Source organism: Bacillus rossius, chromosome 8, assembly GCF_032445375.1.
Source record: "Bacillus rossius redtenbacheri isolate Brsri chromosome 8, Brsri_v3, whole genome shotgun sequence".
Classification (NCBI taxonomy): Eukaryota; Metazoa; Arthropoda; class Insecta; order Phasmatodea; family Bacillidae; genus Bacillus; species Bacillus rossius.
In genome coordinates this window covers 57240421-57267622 of record NC_086336.1, presented here as the reverse complement: position 1 = coordinate 57267622, position 27202 = coordinate 57240421, and the positions used below count along the sequence as shown (strand labels likewise).

The 27202-nt window shown below is 38.5% G+C and overlaps 1 protein-coding gene across 1 annotated transcript in view; it reads left to right on the top strand.

Annotated features, from left to right (window-relative positions):
- The first annotated feature begins 8249 nt into the window (after window positions 1-8249).
- Window positions 8250-27202, top strand: part of LOC134534989 (prolyl endopeptidase) — a 37174-nt gene continuing 18221 nt past the window's right edge. Inside the window, exons 1-10 of the mRNA XM_063373782.1 lie at window positions 8250-8397; window positions 10706-10819; window positions 12185-12408; window positions 14063-14250; window positions 14981-15063; window positions 16476-16618; window positions 20977-21142; window positions 23365-23565; window positions 25104-25289; window positions 27047-27160. Coding sequence (XP_063229852.1) covers window positions 8368-8397; window positions 10706-10819; window positions 12185-12408; window positions 14063-14250; window positions 14981-15063; window positions 16476-16618; window positions 20977-21142; window positions 23365-23565; window positions 25104-25289; window positions 27047-27160 — 1449 coding nt within the window. The 5' untranslated portion in view covers window positions 8250-8367. The remainder of the gene's footprint in view (window positions 8398-10705; window positions 10820-12184; window positions 12409-14062; window positions 14251-14980; window positions 15064-16475; window positions 16619-20976; window positions 21143-23364; window positions 23566-25103; window positions 25290-27046; window positions 27161-27202) is intronic.

Sequence of the window (27202 nt, the reverse complement as noted above, 5' to 3'; positions counted from 1 at the left end):
AATGGGCAAGTGTGTGCAGCGAGTGAATCGGGACGGTTACGTAAAATAGCGGGTGGGAGGGAGAGAGTATTCTTCTCTCTCTCTCTCTCTGCGAATCAGGACACGGCTTGTAGGTCTAGATGTCTGGCTGGAAGTGTGTAGTTACAACGAGGATAAGTAAACAAAACACTCAGTCGCGCTGATGACGGCCCGGTGCCTATAAAGACATTTAAGAGCGGAACGCGGGTTAAAAAATCGCACGCTGGCGGTCACGTGCTCGCGATAGCAGAGCATGCCCTTATTTGGCGGTGGAGTTGGTCGCAGCGCCGTCTCGCCCCGAGCCGGTAAGCCACGCCCGCACAGGGCGCTGTGTTCGCTGCGCCAGCTGCATCTCAGGTGTCCGCTGTGTTGGCGATCATGGCGACGTGTCAGGGTGTTTTATTTCCCTAGCCTAAGTTAATCTAAGTGTGTAAGGAGCAGTGGCGGATCCAGAGGTTCACCTCGGAGGGGGGCACTTTAGGATTTCAGAATAGCCAGAGAAAAAATGTCTTAAAATAATTACTAAATTTGTATTTAATCTACTCACACTACACATAACATCCAACCACCAGATTTTATGATTCTACAAGAAGTCATTAATTATATTAAACCGTCAAGCAAGACGTTCATGGAATTCACGTCAAAAAATAAAGCATCGTCAATTTTGTTAAATTATTTTATTTATTTCATACACAACATTCCGGTTCAGCGCGATGGAAATTCATGAAACCAACCCCTGGCGACTGCGGTCATAAATACAGCCTACCCAGAATTGCACAGTGGTTGTCTCCAGTTGTTGATATATGAAGCAGTGGCGGATCCAAGTGGGGGGGGGGGGGGGGGGGTGTTTGGCACCAGGGGCAAGTGCCCCCCCCCCCCCCCCGGAAAAACCAGTAGTTGCTACATTAATATTGCTGACAAAAATGATTGTTTCTGAAACCAATAAAATATTTTAATATAATTAACGAATTTCTTGTAGAATCATAAAATCTGGTGGTTGGATGTTACGTGTAGTGTGAGTAGATTAAATTCATATTTAGTAATTTTAAGACATTTTTTTCTCTGGCTTCTCTGAAATCCTAGAGTGCCCCCCTTCCGAGGTGAACCTCTGGATCCGCCACTGGTGCGAAGTGTGCAGCAGTTGAGCAGACTGGACTGAAGGATCTGAAGCGCGCAGCAGTTGAGCAGACTGGACTGTAGGATCTGAAGCGCGCAGCAGTTGAGCAGACTGGACTGAAGGATCTGAAGCGCGCAGCAGTTGAGCAGACTGGACTGTAGGATCTGAAGCGCGCAGCAGTTGAGCAGACTGGACTGAAGGATCTGAAGCGCGCAGCAGTTGAGCAGACTGGACTGTAGGATCTGAAGCGCGCAGCAGTTGAGCAGACTGGACTGAAGGATCTGAAGCGCGCAGCAGTTGAGCAGACTGGACTGTAGGATCTGAAGCGCGCAGCAGTTGAGCAGACTGGACTGAAGGATCTGAAGCGCGCAGCAGTTGAGCAGACTGGACTGTAGGATCTGAAGTACGCAGCAGTTGAGCAGACTGGACTGAAGGATCTGAAGCGCGCAGCAGTTGAGCAGACTGGACTGTAGGATCTGAAGCGCGCAGCAGTTATGCTGACTGGACTGTAGGATCTGAAGTACGCAGCAGTTGAGCAGACTGGACTGAAGGATCTGAAGCGCGCAGCAGTTGAGCAGACTGGACTGTAGGATCTGAAGTACGCAGCAGTTGAGCAGACTGGACTGAAGGATCTGAAGCGCGCAGCAGTTGAGCAGACTGGACTGTAGGATCTGAAGCGCGCAGCAGTTATGCTGACTGGACTGTAGGCGTCGAAGCCGCCGCGAGAGCAGACACGGTGGAAAATAACAAGGGTTATTTCGCGGAGGCGAGGCCAGGTGCTGGCGAGCTGGCGGTGCGCTCTGATTGGTGACTCACTCCCCGCCCACGTGACCGCGGGGTAATGACCTCCGCAACCACCGAGGGACGAGCGCGCTAGTGCTGCTACCCACGCCGGTCGCTTGTGAGACGACAGGCCGACACGGCGGCAGAGCATTCAGGGTGTCCACAGTTAGTACTTCCGTACTATATCTAGTACTTAAATAAGTTTTTTAGTGGTCTAGTACATCTACGTTCAGTTCTAGTACTGTTTTTACTGTTTTCTTTAATATAATAATATTACAGTAACTCCAGTATGTTTTATTATTAAGCGTAATTATGTTTAAAAACTATGGAATTTAATGTGTGTGTGTGGTGTGATATTTAAGTTCGAGCATTGCAATGTCATAATAACTTCCTAAATTGTTAAAACCATAACAAATTATAATTTAGTACTTTTTTTTTCTTTCAAATCTAGTACTTTTTTCTCGCCTAAGTTGGTACGAAATATTTTTTCCTTGTGGACACCCTGAGAGCATTGCCATCATAGAGCATCAGCCCACGGACTGCCGCCCACTACATATTTCTATGATGACTAAAATTAAGGAGTTTGTGAGATATTGTTATTGATATCAGGTTGATTGTGAGTACCTAAGCAGTGTGTGTTGAAAATATGTAACTACAAACTGTCGGAAACACTTGCTCAAATTTCTATATTTGTGACATGACAACGTATAAAAGAGAGGTATAGTGTTAATTTTACAGGTATCGCCCTTAACTACTAGTTTTGAGCAAATGAAAATTAAATCAACTTCAGAAGAAACCACGCGATTTGAAAACTGCTCAAGTTATCCAAGTGATGTATGCTAACGAAAAGCATTTAAGAATTCGCTAAGGGCCGAAAAGTATTTTTGATTTCGGATGAAGGTTTTTAATCTGTGTTTTAGAAGAGTGAAAATGGAATAAAAGGCGTCTTTTCGGAGTAATTTTTAGGCGTAAAACAACCGGTACAGATTATTGAATGCATTTAAGGGACTTGCATTACACGTTAATATACATTTCTCCGCCATATAATGTTACGGTCACCGCTCAAATCTCATAGTTGTCCTATGCACGACGAGAAAACTGCGCGCCTGTTCAGAGCCTTGCGCTTAGATGCGATACCGCGCTAGAAGCACCATCGAACGTTACGCTTATATAGCTAAGCGAATTGAATTTGAAAATGTAAAATAAAAAACGCAAAATTTTGCAATTTGAGTATTGCATTGTGTTGCTTCAAAATTTAAGGCGAGATCTCATTAACAAATTGTTAAATTTTAAAATTAATTTGGTATTTCACTTTATTGTAGTTATGTATGTTAATTTTACGTTTAATTAATGTAATTTTATATGTACACTGAAGCTATCATCGCTTACTTGGTGGAATACCAACTTATGGTACAAGAGTTGCTGGTTCGAATTCCGGCCGGTCTATTTGTTTCGTGGACGTTGGTTTAAGTCTTTAAGTCAGTATATAAGCCGTTCTCGTGAGCAATGCAGCGTTTAAACCATATTGATGGAACCTCTGCTCAAACAACATGGCTATAAATTTTTATATATCGTGGGATATTTTTTTGTTGTTTCTTTGGTTTTAATATAAGGTCAACAAATTTCCAATTTTTTTTACTTACGTTATTGGCTGTATACTGTGTGCAACGTTACTATGCTATTTGAATAAACAAAAATAATTCTGAGACTATTACAATCATGTTAGTAGTAGTCAGAAGGGGGAAATTAGATTGTAGTATTTCAACCTGTCTGGAGACTACAACTTTTGCCGTTCAAACACTGCAAGTTAATAAAACAGCACAGGACATATCGTGGAAGTATATCAGAATGATAAACTAAAGGCCGATAAAATATATAATTGCTAGGTTACTTCAGTGAAAAAGAATTAAGTTTTTTTTAAAAGAAGAAAAACTTCTGAAAAAAATGCTAATATTTTTGTTTTGTTTTATTAATAGCATTTTCACATTTTTTTAAAATATTATTTTCTTCTTCTGATATTCATATTCGTAAATTAGTCGCGTGAATTTTGCTACTGCCAATATTCATTACACCACAAGTAAAGTCTCGTACACAATCAACACGGTATTAAAACATTGACAGCTATAACGATGAGCACTTTCACAACACAAAACTAGCACATCGGCCTGGCTACAAGGGACAAAAACTTAACCTTTATTCCTTTGTTTATTTAGGTTATTTAAGCCTTAGAAAAACAAGAATATTGATGTCGTTGGTAATGTGTAATTATATAACCCATAAAAGCAATGGAATTGCAGAATTTAGTGTTGGAATAATTTTTTTTCTCCTTCGGAAATTGGACCGTGATGTTTATAGCGCGAACGTAATAAACAACTCTGTTGCCACCCGGCAAGCAGTGTTGCCACCCGGCAAGCAGTGTTGCCACCTGGCAAGCAGTGGTTGAGAACGTGCTGCAGAACGTGACTCCCCCAGGGCCGATGGCAGCTTTGATCCACCCTGAGCCGGCCGTTATCTGCCGTTGATAGCGAGCCACGAGTCGCGACACGTGACTCGCGAGGTCGCAGCGTCTGGGTTTCTCTCGTCAATGTCATTCCCCCCTACGCCCCCGGACCCAGCCAGCCTGATAACAGCGAACAAATAGCTCCGGAGATAATCGGAACTCCTTCACCCTCATGGGGCAGGAGACGGGAGAGGGGGGAATACGAAAATACACGAGTGCTTGCTTTGAAACGTGTTTCAGAAAACTTCGTGTCAATAGTTATGCAATTATGATCTTTTTTCAAACACCTCTCCTTTCACCAAGCATGGTAATTTTTTTAAATATTTGCCCTCATGTTTACTCTTAACAATTTCAAAATCGAGTTGCATAGAAGTATGGCCTTGTAGTTTAACTGAAATGTGTCCTTGCATTTCTAAGCCCGTCTTTAAATTTGCGATGTGGAGGGAACATCTGGTTCGAATGATATACAAGAGATATTTCTAAAATAAAAAAAAAAATTATAGAAGATTTTCTCGCACGGTGGTTGGCCGTTTCTTGCACGCTCGGCTCAGGCGGAACGTGACAATGAGTCATGCTTTTTCGTGCGTGCAGCCGGCGTTCATCGATTTATAAGATGTTATCACGTCAAAAAAACTTTTGAAATGTTTTCAAACGCAAGTTAAGAAATAATTTTGGAAGCAGCTAATCAATTAGACAAACTTAAATTCGTTATAATATAATAATATTTGACAAGCAAATAGCAGGATGGCATTTGGTAGTTATAATTTTACCCGACCCATCCGTCAAAAGAATGAAGTTATCAAGCTTTTGACGGTTGGAAGGATATAATTTTTCGGTTCATATGATTGGCTGCAGGTCACGGACGGATAAGACGGATCATTGTGAGTCCAGCTTAACTCACTCGCTTGGAGTACGGAAGGATGTCTGCCATGTTTACCACTTTCGAACAATCAGGGTTTGTCTCCGTCGGAAAACGAACCAGGCTCGCCCTGGTGGGAGGCGAGTGAATTGAGACCCCTTAACCACCATGGGTTTTTAGTTATTTACATTCAGATAAGTGGGAAATAATGATGAGTGCAATACCTGAAGTGTTATGGTATCCTGTCTCCATTCCAAATGCTTATGATGATGTCTTGATAGAATGACATGCTAAACTGTCAAAATTAATATTAGATACTCGATCTACCAACTACCATATGATCATTTATTGTCAGTAATGTTGGACAGCCACCCACAACATGAATTTCACATTACCGAAGCTAAATTTAAAACTTTTCTTAGCCATGGGAAGAACGGCATACCCTCTCTCAATTGTTCTAGGCAACCATCCATTACATCTATTAAAACTACGTGTTTCCAATTTAGTCACTGAACTTTATTTGACATGATAAGCCACCATTAACAAACATGACCTTCTTTTCTCTCCAGAAATCCTCCATATCCCGCTATATCAGTGTGAGCACCTTCACAGTTCTGAGGGCCTCCGGCATACATATTAGTGGATAAGTAAAGGTTTGGAGGATGTACTCTTCTCAGGGCAAACAAACTTGTGCGAAAGTCGCAAGCAAGAAGCTTCATATATCTTTAAAGGAGCAAGGTCGGAAAAAAAATAGGTTGTGTTACTTTGCAAGCAAAACAACTGATTTGTATAAGTTATTTAAGGTGATATGAAATGAGCTGAGGCATTGCTGGTTTGTAACCAGGGTAACTATAAAGCCTGAAGCCCTGGGGGTAAGTTATAACTGAGCCACCGATCCGAAATATGCCAGATAATCTATCTGAAACACTGATAACAAGGTTAGAAGCTCAGTAATTTAAAAGAAAACCTTGAAGAAAGAAAATAATTAAGTTATGACATCACTAGGAACATACGTGACAACGAGTGCTCGCTATAGTACACATAAGAAGTCTTACAAGTGGTCAGTGCGAAGGTGAGGAGTAAGAGAGGTAAATGGGGCGATTGGGAAAGTCGGAGAAAGGAATGCATTTTAGTAAGGAGGTTGAAAAATCTCAATGAGCACAGTATTTTTCTTAGATTGCTGTACCTGTTCAAAATTATATTTACCACGGAGATATACACAGATTCATTATCACGAATATGCTTTTAGATTAGTACACGTGTACCTGGACATGCCAAGTAGACACTATTTGGCTAGCTCTCCATGCCGAGTAATGCATTTCAATCGAACTGAGCCCAGCTCGCAAAAATTAAGATACAAACTGTATATACCTACTTCTCTCTTTCAATATTAATATTAATATTTCAAGAAAATTTTACAATTATTTTTGCATAACTGACATGGTTTGGTCACCTGCGGAGTGCGGATATGTGGTAGCTGTCTCTCAGCAGTGTGGTTACCTGGCACTAGCTTTCTCATTAAGAGCACCAGTCTGCAGGGAGGAAGTAATAGACCATTTGGCCCATGTGGTCATCACCCACACTGAAGAACAGTGTTATTAAGCTAGACTGAACCCTCACTGTTGCAGGCTCATAGGTATGCCCTTACACTCCGTGAACACTTACTGGGACAGGATATCGATCAGGGGTAAACAGTACGCACACAGGTAGTAGTCACATCCAGATTTCATGCAGTGTACACATGAAATTACAGTACAATTTCACAGTACATACTCCACACTCATTCAAATAGTAACTTAATGAACTTATGATGGCCCTTGCATGCAGTCCGGGTCGTAATGATGGAAACGAGATGACAAACAATGGGAAAAACAGGCAAAAAACTAAAATTGGCAACAGATTGCTTCCTGGGCGCAACTGGCCTCGGTGTTGATCCGGACAGGACTGTCTGCAAGGACGACAAGGATGTTCCTTTCTCTTCGCGGGAGCAGAAGTAGTACCAACACTAATTTCAATCTGAGGTTGCCAGTCTGTATTTGAATGACTGCCAAAAATTACACGTAAAACACTTTTATTACTGATGTCGTACATCATGTATTGCTGGTTAAAGTTTTAAAGCAATATACCTGAACACAGCACAGGTGGCGATTGACCATGATGTCACCAGGCATGTTCCAGCAGCAGCGAATGGCACAGACAGAGCTGGAACCTGGGCTTAAAATAAGGGCCAAGGAGGTACGATGTCATAACAAGTATTAAAACTCACTTTGTGGAGTTTCATTACCAGTGGAGGAGTAGGTGTGAGTAAGTATTGTTGTAACATGACTAGAGCTTTTGAGAAAATTTTAATTCATGTAACAAAATAAAATATAAGGGTAAACATTTTATAACAAAGAGTTGTAAGTTTACAATATATGATAGCACTATACCTAAGCTTATTGTAACAAAGTATCAAACATAAGAGTTTCCTCGGGAACTCCTGGAAGGTAGTTTTGTTATATCTCAGGATGGTAGGTATAATGTTGTATTTATCAAATATTGTACACTGTGGCAAACTAAGAAAAAAAATAAGTTATATATGTGATATCTCAGGAGAAGCTATAAAACAAACAGAACAAATTATACGTTTCTAATTGATAACTTTCTATTCAAAGTGTATTGAGATGTTATAGCACCTTAGACTTGTTTTTGACAGCTCTGTTTTCACTTTGGGACCACATATCCTTTTTCATTCTAGCCTAAAATCCGCTTAAGTGCAAAAGGTGATGTTAATCTTTGGCACGGTCATAAAGATCATAATCTGGGAAAAGTTAAAAAATTAAGACGTGATTAGGAATGGTATAGTATTTTATATGAAACTATCATTTAACACAATATTAATGTGTTATAAAGCAATTAAACTACTACTAGCGCCAATAGTTCGCAGGCCACCGCAAGCATCACTAAGCTTATCTATTTGAGTGTGGTCTTTGGCCATTGTTGGGTATGCGGTGTTGCCGTGTATGCAGATTTGAACAGGCTGATAGAAAATATTTTTTGAATAAACTGGAATTTTGATACGTTTTCCAAGTATAAACATTACTGTAATTTATGTTAATATTGAGTCATTGCATTTTTAGGGTAAGTTACGATGTTTCTCTGTGTAATTTTATGAGTTTGGAACCTAAAATGTTTGATAAGTGTTGACAGGTGATTCAGAATCATTAATTATTCTGTTCCAACAAATGTTTATTTATGAATTAGAGATTTTTAAAAAAAAGTTTGAGTGCTTATTCACTCCCAAAACGTGTTATGCAAGTTGCAAACGCTTCAATGATTTGCCTAAGTTTCAACATTATTTCAAGTGCAATGTGTTCATGTTGGATTTACAAATAGCACGAAATTATTACTATTAATGTTCGTTTGTTAGCCATTTATTGGTACTTTAGCTTATTATTAACTGTTGCTCTTTTTAAAAGGTTTAACTTGCCTTGAACCATTTTTTCATTCATTTAGTTTCAAGGTTTTAGGCTCTGTATTGAACAAACATTAATAGCAGATTATAATTTTTATTGCTATTCAAAATTACAGTTGTAATTACAGGTAATTTGTAAGTTAAAGGTTTGTTATATTTGTTGCAATTTTTGGGGGTGGCTCTTTAGTCACTAGGATAGGAGAGGGTGAAGAAGGTAGTCTGGTCAACCTAATGCAAGGTTTTCATTAACCAGGGGCTAGTTATTACATTAATATGTAGCCAGATTGGATAGTAGGTACATGCAGCGCCTATCCTTTAATATGGTGCCAACTTCTTTGCATTTCCATGCTGCCACAACAGGTACTAGTCTGCATAGTTACACACCAGGTAGCGAGTAACAAATGCAAGCACTAAATTGAGGAAATTTCTATTTTAGGAGTTTGGGTTTATGTGGACACAAGACCTACAACTTTTCTGCGGAGTAAAAATGCCATATCCTGTATTCAAGTTTATCCCTTGATCTTGATGGCATGATCCTGTACACAAAAACTTTTGATATAACGAATACAAAGGAAAACATTTTCACAAGATCCAACATATTTGCTTGTATTTTGATTATAAATTTTTTTTTAGCCAGGATATTTGGATGTATGAAATTGAAACAGCAAGTATCATCTACCACGGATCATTATATACGTGATCATACCATCAGGATCAAGGGATAGACTTGGATGATACAGAACAAGTGTGGCTTCAGAGGGTGGTAATAGGGCCACTAGGCTCTCACGAGGCCAGATTTTATTTTCGAGGATATATACACATAACATATGTATGTTTACTTAAATCAGTGATGGCTTGCATGCGGCCTGTAGACTGGTTGCGGCCCACAACATAATTTTGTGTGCCCATTTAAAGAATCCTCCAACAAATTAATAAGATCTTGTAAACTGTTGTGTGTATTAGACATCTTTGTTTGTGTTCATGTTTAATACGTTGTAAGCATCCACTGTTTGGAAGCCATGATTTCCTCATTAAAATATTGAAAATATATTTATATTTTTATAATCTATAAATTGTTTCATGGTAATTATTCTTAGGTATATTTAAAGCTTTTTTTTTTTTGCATATAACATACTTCATTTTAAGAGAATTATTTTTGTTTTGTGTCAGGCCCCTCGGATTGTTGAAAAAATATCTGGCCCATCAAAAGAGTGAATTTGGCCGTGACTTAGATACTTAAATACCTGAATTCATGTTTTTGACATTTCTTTCATCAAAAGTTGTATGAAACTTTTAAAGTTCTGAATTTATAAATACTCCCAAGTCTTTCTGGAGCCACCCCTAGTGATTCCTGGTTTTAAAAGAGCATTCCCATATCCCTACTTAGTATTTGTTCTTAGGTCAAATGTCAAACCACGTATCGTAACAGGTTATCGTTGGGAAAGTGTGTGTGCCAGGTAGTTTTTAAGTAAAATTGATTGCAGTTGAGAGCAGGCTAATAACAAGGGTTCAAATAAGTATGAAATTAATAAAACACCCCACAACACAATACCATAAAGACCTAAGGATATAGTTGTGAATCTAGTAAGGTTGCAGCATGTATAAAGTGTGCTTTACTATACACTTGTTTAGCGAGCCTTAAGAATTTTCACCATTTTACTAATGGTGCTCATACTTGAAAGGTTGTAGCTATAGATTATAAATTTGAGGCTGTGTACATTAAATGTAGCAATTTTCTTGTCTGTTTGAGTTTTGGATATTAATTTATGTGGTTTAGGCTGATGAATGTTTGACATAATGTAATTTATTATACTTAACAGATGGTGAACTTATATTACACTTGAGACTTTGTACTATCCAAACTGAACTTATGTGTTTTTTTTCCCCTTCCTCTTTTGCAGGTGATGTGCAGTGGGTGCTATGTGTGGAATAGTAACTAAAGTTTAATATTTTCTTTATCATTTATTTTTTCAGAACTTTAAGTTGTGTAGGTTGGCACCGGTGAAAAATTTCTCTTTCAAAATGAGATTCAACTATCCCAAAGCAAGAAAAGTTGAAGACGTAGTAGAAGAACTCCATGGAAGAAAGGTAAGTGAGCTATTTATCGTCAATATCTTGCTGTTGTGTTGCTTCATAGTGAATCCAAGGACTGTTGGGAATATATTTGGGAAAATGGAATAACTTTTTTTTTTTTTTTTTTTAAATCAGGATATGGTATTTTTTGAAAATATGTACTAATGTGATTTTATTATCTTGCTTAACTGCATTTTAAAATTCTAATGGATTCACTGATATTTTAATATTTTTAACCTAACCAACTTTTTGCACAATATACAGTATTTTGAATGTCACAAACCTAACCAACTTTTCACACTCATTCATATTCCGTGCAGAAAAATGTGTTAAGGGCCCCCCCTATCTTGGTGCGCATACTGTATGCAGAAATTCATAAGAAAGCATACAATTTGTACACTGCTCAAGATATCCAAGTGATGTCTGTTAATGAAAAGTATTTGTGCGTTTGTCAATGAAAAGTATTTATATGCTGAGGATGGATAAGCAGTTCATTTTCTGTATTTTGTTTTTAAACTGTATTTTAGGAGAGTGAAAGATGAAATGTGTGATTTCAGACTAATATTTAGGCACGGAATATCTGGTATAGATTCTTGAAAGCATTCAGAGACTTGCATTTCATAGTTATCTTATTTTTTCTGCCACATAATGTAATGGTTGCCACTCAAATCTCACAATTTCCGCATGCAGACGAGAATACTTACTGCATACCATCTCCACCCTGTAACACTAATACACCTCTGTCTAGGTGGACCCCTTCAGAATTTCACAATTAATGAAATCAGAGTTAATACATTTTTCTACAGATGGCACACATACATCAATTACCACATGTTAAAAATGTTGGAAATGAGGCACTAACTTACATATAAAAAAACTAAGAATAACCTTTATCTCAGGTAATGAAATGGACTGTCTCCGGGTAAAAGGTAACAAGTCATATTTTGGTGATTTTTAGTTTATTCCACCACTTAAACTCTTAAGTATACTTAGAATATGTAATGCATTTTAATCATTGGCAACTATATTGGTAAATATGTTGGTAAATAAAAGAATAATGCAAGAAAAATTTAAGTATTTAAATTCAATTTTTATCTAAGAGTTTTTTGTTTCTCCTGCTAAAAGTGAATTCTTGACTTGTTACCTTTTACCCGGAGACGTCCAAATAATTCCAACTGTGCAAATGTTACATTTACTAAAAGGTGAGTTTTTAAAATTTATATTTGATTGTGCTTTTTATTTCTGAAAAAACTGTTTATCAGATGCTTCGTAATTTAACATGCTGTTTAATAATGAAGTTTAGTAGTCAGTCACATTGAACTAAATGTAGATGCTGCATAGCTGCACCGCCGGCCTGCCCCCAGTGTTCACTGCGCTCAGATTGCAGACCCGTACCGCTGGCTGGAGGACCCGGACAGCCCCGAGACGGTCAGGTTCGTGGAGCAGCAGAACGCGGTCAGCCGGCCGTTCCTGGACGCCTACCCCGCGCGCGACCGCGTCAAGGCCCGCCTCACCGAGCTGTGGAACTACCCGCGCTACTCGTGCCCGCGCAAGCACGGCGACAAGTACTTCTTCTTCATGAACACCGGCCTGCAGAACCAGAGGTGCGCACGCGTGCGTCGGGATGAATGACTTAGTTGCTGTTAGACTGTCATCAAACAATGAAGTGGTATTTATAATTAAAATAATTGTTTTAACAGGGGCATATCCAGGGGGGGGGGGGGGGTTTAGGGGTTCCAACCCCCCCCCCCCCCCCCCCTTAGTCCCAAATCTTTAATTAAATTTCTTATTCATCACTCAAACAAATTTCATATTAATAATAAAAATTTTACCAATACAATATTTAAATTTAAGTACCAAAAACTGCTAAAATAGCACTATTTTACACCTCAAAATCCAAATTTTCCCGGGGGAGGACCCCCGGACCCACCTCTTTATTACGGGGGGGGGGGGGGGGGGGGGGGGGCATGCTTCTTAACACCCCCCCCATACACAAATCCTGGCTACGCCACTGTGTTTTAATACAATACATTGTTTTGTTTTTTTGGCAGTGCTAGAGTTCAGAATGGTAAAGTGATATGTGATCATGTAAATCGTGACTTATAGGTAATCACAGTATTTAAAGTCACCTGTGAAATAAACGTTCAAGTTAACACTAGTTGTTTCATATCAAGCTACATATTCATATTTTGGGTGCTAAGTATTGTCTCTATGTGCAAAGGATGTTAGTTATATATCATAAAGTGTTTAAAGCAAGTATGTAATACAGTTAAATGTACTAGAACAATTTTAATCTAACTTTCTTCATGAATCTGTGCGATGATTACAGGTTACTTATTAAATATCTTCAAATAGTGAAGGTGCTGATATGTTATTTCATTCACTTTAGTGTAACAAAAGTTTCTGACACCACATCTAACTGGACTAAGGGATTTAGGAAGAGGGATGCTGAGTGCGGATAGAAGGGGAGAAGATGGGGAGAAAGTAGGGCGCTGGGTTTTGTGATCTTCACCCTTTTCGCCTGCCTATAAGATTTCTCGGGAGTTAGTCAGATTGGCCTTCAATTAATACACCAACAGGCTTTTCCAAAGATTTTCCTATTAATTTTTCGTAACTCTGCATGTTCAGTCCTGTACAAGAAGTCTGATTGCTGTAGGCTCTACTCTACCCAAGTGTCGAATCTAGAATGTCACTCGTGAGCACCCACTGCTCTGTGCACCGTGGTAAGGCTCGTGGCGCCTTAAGTCTACTCCACGGCTTAGTTGCTGAACGCATTTATCTTACTTTTAGTAACATCACAATTTTCCACTGGACTGACATCGCCTCTCTCTCACTACCATCTCCCGTTCTGGCATAATGCACTGTCCCTGACCTCCCTTGAACCCTGCAGTGCCACAGAATGATGTCTCAGCGTTCTCAAGAACAATAGTTGTAAGAAAAAATTAATTGCGAGGACTGCAAGGCTCAGCAAACTGGCAAGCAATGGAGACTGCTGACATGACAACTTCACACAGCGCTTTTACTTCCACAAAATTTAAACTAAACAATTCCTCCAAAATTATATTCCCATATTGAGCATAGAGACAAATGACTAAGTCTGCATCAATATTTATGGTACACAGTTGTAACGAGGAAATTTACACTGCTTCTGAGAATGTTTATTTAAATTCTAACCATTTGTAGCCACATGTGATAGGCACCTCTTTTGGAGTGAAACAAGGGTTCATGAGTAAGTGTCACGCGTGCATTGTGTTGCAGTGTCCTGTACGTACAGAACTCGTTGAACGCAGAGCCGACTGTTTTCTTGGACCCCAACTTGCTGTCGGAAGACGGCACCATTGCCCTGTGCAGCAGCAGCTTCTCAGAGGATGGGAAGACTTTTGCCTACTCGCTCAGCAAGGCCGGCTCTGATTGGGTCACCATACATTTCCGGGATGTTGACACTGGTAGGCTGGCCTGGCCACGATCATCATTAGTCTTTCACTGCTTTATAAACCTTTTGGACTTTTGACTTAGGTGATGCCACTAATGGTGGTAAGAAAATATATTTTTTTTTTTACTTTTTACTGCCTATTTCAGAGGTATCATAGGTAAGTAAATTGTCCAAGAAAAACATTAAAAAGTTATTATAAGAGAAAATATATTTAGGCTTCTAAAGTGGTCTTATGTTAGGTTTGCTTCCAGCTTAAATTTTTATAATTTAAATAAGAAAGGAAGAAAAACTTAGAATCGGTATCAAAGCAATGTGGAATCAACCCACTAAATTAAATGCTTGTTTTTACATTGAAAAACTCTTCGAACAAAATTGCCTACAAAATATATAATATGTTTAAACCATTTAGGGTTTATATTCACATTAATGCATGAATTATGTTTGTAAATTCTATTGAACTCAAGTTTTTTATACTTATAAATGTATGATTTGTATAAAAAAAATTTTTTGTATTTTTAAGTAAACTATCTACATAATTTATTGTTGGTCACAGTTATACTGTAAAATGTTGAATAGTTGAAATCATTTGTTTTAAGTTATTGGTACTAAATATTGGTGTACTTGCAGCATACGTGATCTCAGTATCATTGAGGTACGTGTGCTCCTTGTCTAAACACTGATTCACTCAATGCTACCTATCTTCTGAGTTTGAGTGGGGATACCAATGTTGTGTGTGTTCGCAGGTAAGGACTACCCTGACGTTCTCAAGAATGTCAAGTTCTCGCCACTCGCGTGGACACACGACAACAAAGGGTTGTTCTATGCAGTGAGTTTTTTTTTAAAAAATTATTTTAGTTATCGTAACTGTGAGATAGTGATGTTGGTCCTGGTCTTGGTTCTCGGTTCCACCAGTTCTGAGCAAATTAACCGGCTCTGGGAACCGTGAATGTAATCCCAGGTACCACGGAGAGCTTAACAGCTAAACCTTTTTCCGGTGAAAATACAATAGACTTTAAGTAAACGCCATTGTATTTTGCCAGCACGTGCAAGTATTACTAACTTCACTTTATTAAGCCAATGAATAAATGCTATCAGAAAACTGTGTAACACATGACAGTAAAGGTTTGTAAATATTTAAAGATTGCTACAGATGTGTGCAGTCTCACCTTCTCTCCCTTCACCCCCTTGCCCTTTTTTTTGTTCCACTTTATCTAGGAGACAGGGATGATCATTTCAACTAACAGTAGAACTATGGGAAAATAACACGTTTCTACATAATTATTGTAAACATAAACTATCATGATTTAAAGTGGTCTAATACACCAATCCCTCGCTTAGCACGACTAATGCATTTCTAAAAATGTTCATGCTATCCGAAATTGGGTATTCTAAATCATTGGTCTCCATAAATAGCAAGGCTAATTTACTTAATGGGTTCCAAAATGTCTAGGGGAATTTTCTTTACGTAGTGTAAATGCGTAGAATAACACTCGACGATAAATACGTCACACCATTTATCTTTATAAGCCTACCATCAAATCCTTTGTATGACAAATATGTCACCGCATAACGGGAGATAGTAATTGTCAGTCGGCTGGTTGACTTGCCCGCCCGGGCGTGACCAACTCATGTCGTCTACCTTTCCACGAACTTTCCAAACCATTCTTTACTGGCAGGGAAACCGGTATTACTGTCCGGATGTCTAGGCAATGACAAGAACTGTTGTTCAACCATAGAAGGAAAGCATGTGTTCCTAGATGTGCTTCAAGCCTTCTTAGGTTAGCTAAATCATCTTGCCTCTATCACTAGAGAGAGAAAATGAGGAGCAAATAGCTGTGACTACATAACTGTGTCTGTCGAAGAAGGCGGTACTGTGGAGCCGCGATTAACCGAGCTTTGATTAACTGAGGTTCCGAACTATCTGAGCTGACCTGAAGCGCCATTACTGACATAGATTGTTGAAACATTTCCTTGAGAGCCCAGAAAATAATCTAACCGAAGTTGAAAGCCAAAAGAAAATTAACAACAAAGATGCCATTTACTCATTCGGCCAATTACGGAGCTGGAAAAACATCACTCCGAAATAATATATACCACTGAGCCACCTGGAAACCAATTCTATCCTTGTTGTGAGATTTTGCTTATCCAAGGTTGCAGCGGTTCACATTTTCTTGGTTAGTGGAGACACTGCTGTGTTTGTGGTGACGTGGTTATCGTGGTTATCGCTCCCGTGCGCAGAGGTTCCCGGAGAGCAGCACCAAGGCAGACGGCACAGAGACTGAGAGCAACCTCGACCAGAAGCTGTTCTACCACGTGCTCAACACCAGCCAGTCGGAGGACATCATGGTGGTGGAGTTCCCGGACAACCCTCGGTGGCTCATGTGAGTCTCCTTGAGCATGTCTGGCTTGTGCATCTCGTGTGTTGCGGAGTTGGTCGGTGGGAGGGACGGGTATTTCAAACTAAAACTGAAGTTCTGGTGAATGGTCTTTATCCGGGCATATTAGCCCGGAAAAAGTTTTGAACTTGCAAAAGGTCTGGTAGTTGTACTATTCCCCTTACACAAAAATCAACATCGGCACACCTGTGTGGGCGCTGCCATTATAGTAAAACCATCAAAAAAATGGGTCTTTTTTTAGTTTTCCTCAAATATATTGTTAACTATCAAAATATCAGAATTACTGGATGTTTTGCGAGCTCAAGTACTAATGTATCTGGTTTATCTAGGGAATTTAGATGTAAAAAAAAAAGGCAAAAACCGTGAAGGAGTCTTGTATGATAGCTTGTCTGATATCTCTTTGAACCTAATGTGTTAATAGTAGCACTACATTTTTCACGTGATAAATTTTATTTATCTCTTTCTTTGTAACTAACTAATAATCAAACTCAACAGGTATTGGTGTAATATTGGCTATGTCGTCGGACAAACATTTTTGCTACTAGTTTGGATGGACTTGGGAAATTACGATATAAATAGTCTCTCGATACATAAAACAGTGTTATCTAACATTAAAAATAAATTATCAAGATACAAGTTTACTGCTACCAGGTCAAGTCTTATCACAATTTATTAATGACAGTTCCTCAGATCCCGCCATCTAGCAGATTCCTCCCTCCCTCCCCCTTGTGAAGGTTACTTACGCTAGATAAAATTAATTTTCCTGGAAAATAAATTTGGAGTAAAATGTACTTAAACCCATTCCCTCTTCATTCACGAGGTCTTGGATTTGCCAGTAGGCACTGATTTTCTGTTAGTGAAATATGAACAAAAAAATCTCCACTTGTAACAGGTGCTACATATCGGAAATTTTTTAGTTGCTACTTGCAGAAAAACTAAAGAATTGAATGTCAAAATATTATTCACAACCTCTAGTGTCATTACATCAAGCTTGTGCCATGTATCCAAATGTAAAAATACATAAATAGAACAGGACAAGGTAAAAACTAAACAACAGGATTAATGAAGTTCTGTGGCCTGCTCCTAAATCTGTTGGATTCAGTACCCTAAACAACCTGAGGAACTATAATAAAACCGAATACTAGAGATGGGTCGAGTCTTGGTTTATCGAGTCGAGCCGAGCCGAGTTGGGTCAGATTGACTCGACTCGAAAACCGAGTCACATATTTTATCAAGTTCGAGACTCGAAACACGTTTCGAGTTAAGTACCAGCATCGCGACATTATAGCACTTTATTATAGGTTGTCTTAACGTTTTCGCTTAGTCATTAATACAGTAAGAAATGATAATGACCTTTAAACAAAACAAATCCCGTGCAAACCTAACCTTGCCCGCTACCGTGCTACGGCGCTATAATAAGTACAAGTGCAACCAAACCTAGGCCTACCTTCATTTATGAACGTGACGTCGTAACGTGATTTTGTCGATAGTGGCGACAGTTTATAGGACAAAATTATGTCACATGACCATTTTATATAAAAAAAAAAGCTTGGAAAACAGCGTGCACTGTTTTCATTTTGTTTTTCATCCTGTGTTTACTTCAAATACGGTACCGCATTTGTTTACAAAATACGTCAATGGATTTTCACTGAAGAAAAATTTGTTGCAAAACGCACATATATTAATAATCATCACGTTTATCGTGGCCTGTTTATAATAACTCGTATAAACAAGAGATTTCCGCAACCTAAAAATAAAAACATAAAATAATTATATTGTAATATCTAGTAAATAACACCAAGCCGTGATGCGTGAAAATGGCTGCGTGTTAGGCCAGCCAGCCTTGCATTTTGGAACTAAATTTAGCTGTGCTCCGCTACGCAGCGCTGCGTGTCAATAACGTCTAGGATAAAATTACTTTCTTTTTGTTTGAATAAAATATAATAATAACAACGCTCATGCATTTTTATTTGGCAATCAGTTACTGATCGCCAAATCAAATGCATGAAATATTTATTTAAAAACATATTGATATTTTGTAGTTGTAACAAGTTCCGGGCGAATAATCTTGCCGCGGAAAGTGTATTTACATTGAGAATGTGACAATGTGACAAGGCCTATATCCCCTGAGCTGTTTGTTCGTGTGGGGATCTGCCGGTGGATCGGAAAAAAAAAGTTATGTAACTCGGGAAGCCTTATTTTCACAGAAGAAAGAGCCAAACTCCCGATCGTACATCTTTGTTTTCTTTTTGTTCATTGTAAATAAAAATGGCGGTGTTGATAAAAGGAAATATCATAAACAAGGCAACAGTATTTATTTGTACGCCGCCATATTTTTCGTTTGCAGTGTGTCCGTGAATGTTTATTTTGGACAACTCATGATAACTATGGTCAATTAGGTTAGATTCGCTACATTATAAATACTTTAAAACATTGTGGACGGTTGATATGGTTAGGATAGCTACATTAAAGATACTGTGAAATCATGTTGAAATAAAGCTTATTTTTTTATATTTAAATAACAATGATTTGAATTAATCATTTAAAATATTTAAATAACATAATGATTTGCTAATTAATCATTTAAAATATTTAAATAATGCAGATGCATCTTGGATACACAATTTTTATATTAATGGGTGTAGTAATATTTTATTTATCATATTCGATGCAAAAAATTATAAAATTATGAAACTCGAACTGACTCGACCTCTTCAAAAATTTTGTGACTCGAACTCGACTCGACTCGAAATATGAATTGCTAAACTCGGCTCGACTCGACTCGAAGCCAAAAAACCTCAACTCGTCCATCTCTACCGAATACTGGATTTTTTTTGCAACCTGAAACCACCATTTGCCTGTATTATTTGTCATTACGAGTGATTTAAACAGGTACGGCAAATATGAATTAAATTGATTCTTGCCACTGCAGAAGTAAAGCTGTCATTGAGAAATCAAGTGTAGGAAAAGTAAAGTATGTAGCAATGGACTGTGCCTGGGTGTGAGAGTGAAGAGGGAGAGAGAGCAACTTTCTCTGACAGCCGAAGGGAAGAAGAGAGGAAGGAAGAGGGAGGGGCACTGCCACAAACCCCATTTAGTTTGGTCTCACTCGCTTCATCTTTCCACCCGTGCCGATTCAGTAGAGTTAGAAGTGGCAGAGTGACGCAGTTTAGAAGTTGAGCATGTAGTTTTTCAACTAAGCTCTTCCCGTAGCTGACAGCTGTCAAAAGGTTTTGGAGATACATTTCAAAACAGCAGCACTGCATGGCATATGGAGAATTGCCATTAAAATTAAAAAATAGTTAAAGGTAAAAGAATAAATACATATATTTTTTTGTTCATTATTAAATTTGCAACAAGTTTTATTCAATGCAATTTTTTTTCCTAAGATGCACCATTTTGAAAAGACGAGGAAGTCGTGAGAAATATAACGTTTGTCAAATGAGGTACTATTTGTTTAGGATTCGTGTGAAAAATGAAGAAGAAAGAAGAAAAAAAAAAGAAAAAAAAAATCTAGTTTCAAATTAAAAGTATCACAAAGTATTGCGATTGCACATTTTTCAGGTCTTTACTTCCAGGTGTTCCCAAACATTCCCAGGACTGTCTATTATGTATTTAATTTTAAATTGATCCTTGTTTTGAATACCTTATGTCACCGTTTTTAACTGAAAATGAGACATATAATCTTAACTTATATCAGTATTGTTATTTTCAGCTTGGTCCTTGGAATTGTGGAACCCAGGAATATTCCTTGAAACGTCCTTGAAAATACTTACCAAATGTAAGAACCCTGGTGTTACCTGTAAATGTTTAGCGTGTACATTAGAGCTGTAGCAAACCTTATGTATTCGGTACTGAGTAACGGGTGCGCCATCTAGTACCGAGTAACGAAACGTTACACATGAATGCATTTCGTTACTCGCATTTTTCGTAGTATGGAAAAGTTCCGTTGTAGTTCTACACTTTACCTATCAAATCAAATTAAATTTAGAATGACAAACACAAGTCTGTTTTAAAATACGGAAAAGTGAAAAAAAAAATTTGTTATGTAATGTATAAGTATTTTTTCTACAAATTACGAATGTTGCGACGCCGTGACATCATACTGTACGCGTACGCAATACGACTCGATGCGTTGCTCTAACATAACATAGCATGTTATGAGGTATCAGAAGTAACGAGTAACGTAACGATGCGATAGTAACGAGTACTAATTTTTATAGTAACGAATACATACGGGTACACTTTTTTTCGTTACTTTAACACCTCTAGTGTACATCCCATCCATGATTGTGCAAGCTGCCCGACCGTTGGCAGCGGCAGTGAGCAGGAGAGTGTTGCAGGCACGTGGACGTGAGTGACGACGGAGAGTACCTGTTCGTGATGCCGCAGGAGGGCTGCAAAGACAACCTGCTGTACTGCACTCGGCTGGCAGATCTGCCGGCAGGGAAGATCACTGGCAGGCTGGAGCTGACACAGCTCGTCCACAAGATGGAGGCCGAGTATCAGGTGCCTATCCTTGCACTCACTCTGAATCATTATGTTGCTTCAGGAAAAGTACAAATAATCAAATGGTCAAGAAATCTTCTAAACAGTCAGAGAAGCCACAAAAAAGGTTCGGAAATTTTTTGAAGGTAACGAAAATATGCGATGCTGTGCGTCTGATATACCTATTTCTAGAGCCAAGATATGGTTTTATTTTGAACCTGATTTCGTCATTTAAAAACACACATTTCGTCGTTATTTCGTCTTTTAAAAAAAATATGGGTTTTTTAAGCTATTCGTGGTACTTACACAATATATTTCACAATTGTGACATAAAAATAGCAGTTGGGCCGTATTGTGTTGTTTAGAATCACATGTAACCATCATTTTAATGTTCTGGTTAAACTTTTTATCTTAAAAAGTACCATACCATATATTTTGGTACCAAAACAAAAATAATTGGGGAAAAAATGGTATAACTCACAATAAAAGCTTATAAAACGCCATTATTTAACACGCAGCATATATTTTGTGTGGGTTTATAATAATCGTACTAATGTTCGTATAAGAAGAGAAAAAGAAATCGGACATTCTGCTTTAAAATACGGAAGCAGTAGCTTGTGCAACGTAAGTGGGAGCGCGGGAATCTCGTCTAGACAGGCTGGCGGCAGCACAGGCGGCGGATGCATGACGTCATACGGCTTACCTCTCCTTCCCTTTTCCAGATTTCAAGGTTCATCCCTCCCAGGCATACAAACCATCATGGCTCTCTCCCCCTCCTTCTTCAACGTCCTTTGGCATGTGAAACTGTCAACATCCTTCCTCCCCTTCCCCAAACTGCGTGCGACGGAAGCCAGGTTTGTATAGTCCATTTCTGGTAAAATGAAAACTTTTTAAGGGCCCCCGCGACAGCCATTTACCGTTAATTGTTTTGATACAATTTGTTTGTTAGTTACACAATATTATTTCTGATGGAAAATCACTGAAACTTCTAAATTTCTTTAATGGAAAAATTTAGCAGGGCTGTAAAAGTATTCATTTTTACCGCAAATGAACTATACTTGCCCTTCCTGCCGGACAACATTCTCGGCGCGTTGCGCATGGCAACTACAGTCGTGTGCCGCGCACAGCCACGAAAAACCTACGTGATTTCCAAACTACACTAGATATCCGACTGGGGTCTGTTTACGAAAAGCATTTAAGAATTTGTTAATGCCCAACTGGTTCTTTTGATATCGGATCAAGAGGATTTAGAGGAGATAAAATGGCTAAAAGGCATGTTTTCGAAGTTTTAGGTGTAAAAAACCCGTTAAAAATTTCTTGAAAGTATCAGAGCGAAATGCATTACACCTTTATCTTTATTTTTCCACCATATAATGTTACGGTCACCGCTCAAATTTCACAGTTATCAGAAGGGAACGAGATGACTGCGCGCCAGTTCAGAGCCTTGCACTTAGAGGTTTTACAGCGCTAGAACTACCATTGAGCGTCGCTCTTATCATCCTGCTTCACTAACACACACGCTGACCAGACGGTGCCCTAAAGCTGATAAGAGGAAGCACGTAGAAATGCAAGGCAGGAAATTCTTCCAGATTATCAACCAGGACCCGGGAATGTCGTGACTATCAAGCTTTTCACATTAAAATATAAGAGACTTGTATTGTGTAATTTCGGTGTTATTTAGCGGTTTTTCTTAAAAATCGCTTTTTTCGCATTTTCCATACAAATTCGCGGAAAATTTCGCAATTTCGCGATTCACCATATAATCTTGGCCCTACCTATTTCTAATGTATCCTGTCTGCAAGAATAGTCGTGTTTTTAATTCCCGTTTATTTATATTAATTTTTCGAGGTTAAATATCTGTGCACTTCCTTTCCTGAAGTCATTTCTGAAATGCAGTAATAGACTGAAATCAGCTGTACATTCTATTTTTATTATTACCTACAAAAAAAATCTGCGCTTGTAACAGGTGCTGCTTATCAGCAGTATACATATACACACAATGTACATTTTCAGTTGCTACTTGCACAAAAAAATAAAGAATTTGATGTCAGAATATTATTTTAAAATTTTTATTACAGTTCTAATATAATACTGTAACATGGTGGTAGTCTCAATTAGTGATGATGTCATCTGAGTAAAAGTATGTGTACCTACCATGGGTGTGAACTTGAGTATGAAGTTATAAGATGGTTGTAGGCTGTTTGGTTGGTTGGTTGTGAGCTTGTAGCTGATGGTGCTTGCAGTACGTGACCAACAACGGCAGGATTGTTTTCCTGCGCACCAACAAAGATGCGCCCAACTACCAGCTGGTCGCCATGAACCTGGACCGGCCGGAGCCCCGGCACTGGCGCTCGGTGCTGCGGGGACAGGAGAAGGACGTGTTGGACTGGGTGGCGCCCATCGCCGGCGACAAGATGGTCGTGTGCTACATACGAGACGTGACGGTGAGCGCCCGCTGCTCGTAATGTAGCTAAGTGCATGTTGCATTAGATGGGCATGTCGCACTGTTTCTGTGAACATTGTAGTAGGTAATACTAGTATTGTGAGTACATACCGTGTTTTATTGCATAATCTTCGCACGCGCGTAATCGTCGCAACCATATTTTAGGCTGTCAAAATTGGGATAAAAAAACTTCTCGCGTAAACGTCGCATGATGTTTTTGGTCCCGCTAGTAGATGCCGAGCGCTTTGTGTAGGTATCTTTCTTATAAAACAATGTATTTTAAAGTAGAATCTAATATTTATTCGGTCATTACCACTTACTTAATAAATTAACGGAAAAATACGAAGTTGTTTGACGTGTAAATTTTCTTATAAAGACGTTTTTAAACGTTATTTCCTTTATTTGATCGTCTGCGTAGCCGCGGTGTAGGTATAATATAAAATTTAATTTCGGTCATTACCACTTCTTTATTTAATTAACGGAAATACAAAGTTTTCTGACGTGTAAATTTTCTTTTAAAGACTTTTTAAACGTTATTTCCTTTATCTGATCGTCTGCCTTACCGCGGAATATCGCTTATAAAAATGTAGCCAGCGCATCATTCATGTTTGGTTATGTTGCTTCCCGTATAGAGCGCGTGCACGTAGTCGAATATCGATATCTCGCCGAGTGCATACCACGCGCGCTCTCTGTCAGGTGCCGAGTTAACTACATTTGATAGCCCGCATTCTTTCGTGGCAAGTGTGTACTACGACACATAAGTTCACGTCAGATTCAAGTGGCTTGCGTTCGCGTTAGAGTTTTCGTTTTTCTATTTAAAGTTGAAGAAAGGTTTTTGTTTAAGGCATTATTAATATTGATTGTTTGGCGTGCTCTTGTATACTCCACCTTTTTTTTAAATAAACGTACTTTCCATGAACTGGTTTTGTTTTTATGAATAACTTTACCTAACAAAAAATTTTTTTCCGCATAATCTTTGCACCCCTACTTTTCAAACTTGATTTTAGAATAAAATGTGCGACGATTATACAAGAAAACACGGTAGTTAGCTAAGGGTCAGACAGCATCTCTTGAAAGGACGTAATAGGCCTCCCCGAAATAAATCTGTAAACTTGGCACTGAGTTTGAAGTATGTAAACTAAACATAACTTGGTGAACCTTACAATAAGTATGTTTTATTCTATTTATTTTTAGCTTTACAAGTACAGTGGTTTAAATAAGTCAGGAATGGTCTTTACATTTTTGCGGTCAGTTATTTCTGTGGGAGGGAATATTTTGTGTTGTTTTAAAGAAACCTGTGTGTGAAGTAGCTTGGCTTCGGGGTTGTAGCCGCGTCCTTGGCGAATATTTCATCGACGTTTCGGTCGACATTGCTGTAGGTAACTGCTTCCCAATGACGGCGACTGCAATGTAGACCGAAACGTCGCTGAATTATTCGGCAAAGGACGCGGCTACAACCCCTGAAGCCAAGCTACTTCGGACAATGGCCGTGAAAGCCTGCGAACGTTATTAAACCCGTGGGGTGATTGGTGGTTCCAGAGTCACCTGGTGCTGTGCGACCTGGAGACAGGCAGTCAGCTGTCTGCGCTTCCCCTCAGCTTGGGCACGGTGACCCAGTTCTCCGGCAAGCGGCGCTACAGCGAGATGTTCTACCTGTTCACTTCGTTCCTCACTCCGGCCGTCATCTACCACTGCGACCTCTCGGCGGGCTCCCCTGTCACCAAGGTGACTGCTTTACAGTAGCTCCGTGCTGCGACGTTCGGCAGGCGGTTGATCACACTTGTACAATTGCATTGTTTCGTACACAGGAGTTAATGTCTGGGGAAAAAAAAATAACGTAGAAAAATTGCACTCACTTCTGATACATGACTTTTTTAAATTCTTGATGCACAACTGACTAGATGGGTACCTGAAAATCTTTTTTAAATGAAAATAATTAAGTTTGCCATCGCATTATTGTTAGCAAAGTTTGTGTGTTAATAGTTGCAATGTGGTTTGGTTGGACTTGGAAGTATTGTTATAATAACTCACGTTTTTTTTATTTTCTAGGTAACATAAGTAGCTATTATTTTCTAAAAGATTTTTTTTAATTATTATATTGTCAAAATGAATTAAATATGTTATTACAGTAAAACCTTGTTGATTGTAACTCAGATAGCTAGGAATGCAGCATAAATCAAACTTTTTGTTAATGTGCTACTGTATTTTAGTTTGGTTGGTTCAAATTATTGAAATACATGTTTTTTGAAGCAAATTTTTTTTTATATGTTTAGTTTTTTAAAGCTAATTTGTAAATATTAGGGATGGGCCAATCAAATTCTCACCATCAGATCATTAGTATTCGAAGGATTCAATTTTTGAGGAAAAAGTTTTGAAGTAAAATATTTGAGGGAATAAAGTGATCTAAAAAAGTTGACATTGATAACCTCAGACTTTTACTAGTTAAATTTGTTTTATTCACACCTATCCTGTAACCTTTCCCTAAGATAGTTTTATATAATTAACATGTAATTATATAAATAAAATTACAATAAGTATTTATTCTGGAAACTTAAACTTAGTTTGTGTAACAAACATTTAAAGGGTTAAATGTTATACACCATAGTTAGTTTTTTTTTTTTTTTTTTTTTCATCTTTTGGACATTATTTTATTTTTTTACCTTCTGACATAAGATTTGGATTTGAGGGGTACATTCGAGATACTCTTTAAGATTAGAGTTTAAGATTCTGATTCAAGAAAATTTGGATTTGACCCATCACTACTAAATACAACGTTATTTTAAATCTAAGTTTGAAATCAACTGTTGTGCAAAGCCAAAATCCACCTTCCTCGGGAACACAAGCCAGCAACAGCACAAGCACACTTGGAGGCCAGTGTTGGTTGAATGTGTGTAAGCATCGAAGGTGGTAGTTTTTTATATTGAGTTACGTATCTAATCTTTACCTGGCTGCCTTCCAATGGTCACTGCCTGTTTCAAGGAGAGTTATAGTTGTCCGTGTTGCGTGGTGTGCGAACAGCACGGTCAGATACGGTTCAGTGTCCTCGGGGTCTGAGAGATGTAGGAGGAGAGAGAGCATGCACGCTGACTCGGGCGATGTAACGGTGCATGCAGCGGACAGTCAAATTCGAGTTCTCGTTCGAAATGTTAGTGCTTCTCGCCCAAAGAGTGAACACACATTAGTGTGATATTTATAACTAGTTGGAAGTCATAAATTATATTATGTAGGTACTTACTCCTTTTTGTATATTTTGGATAAAATATATTTAAAGTTTTTAATTCAATATTATGGTACTGTTATATACTTTTTGTCAACTTGAATCAATCAGATCACTTGTATTTGTTAGCAAATATGTATAACTTTATTGTATGTCCACAAATATTGTACATCTATGAATCTATCATAAATTTAAATTATGATGTGTTACAATGTTTGTGTAACCATGAATTTATCTTTTCAAATATGATTTTTTTTTTTTCCAGGTTCTTCGTAATACTGAGCTGAAGGGTTTTGATGCATCACCGTTCTTAGCAACTCAGAAATTCTACTCCAGTAAAGATGGGGCACGGATACCAATGTTTCTCGTGCACAGAAAGGTTAGTGATATCACTTTGTGCTGGATGTACTGCGTGCTTAAT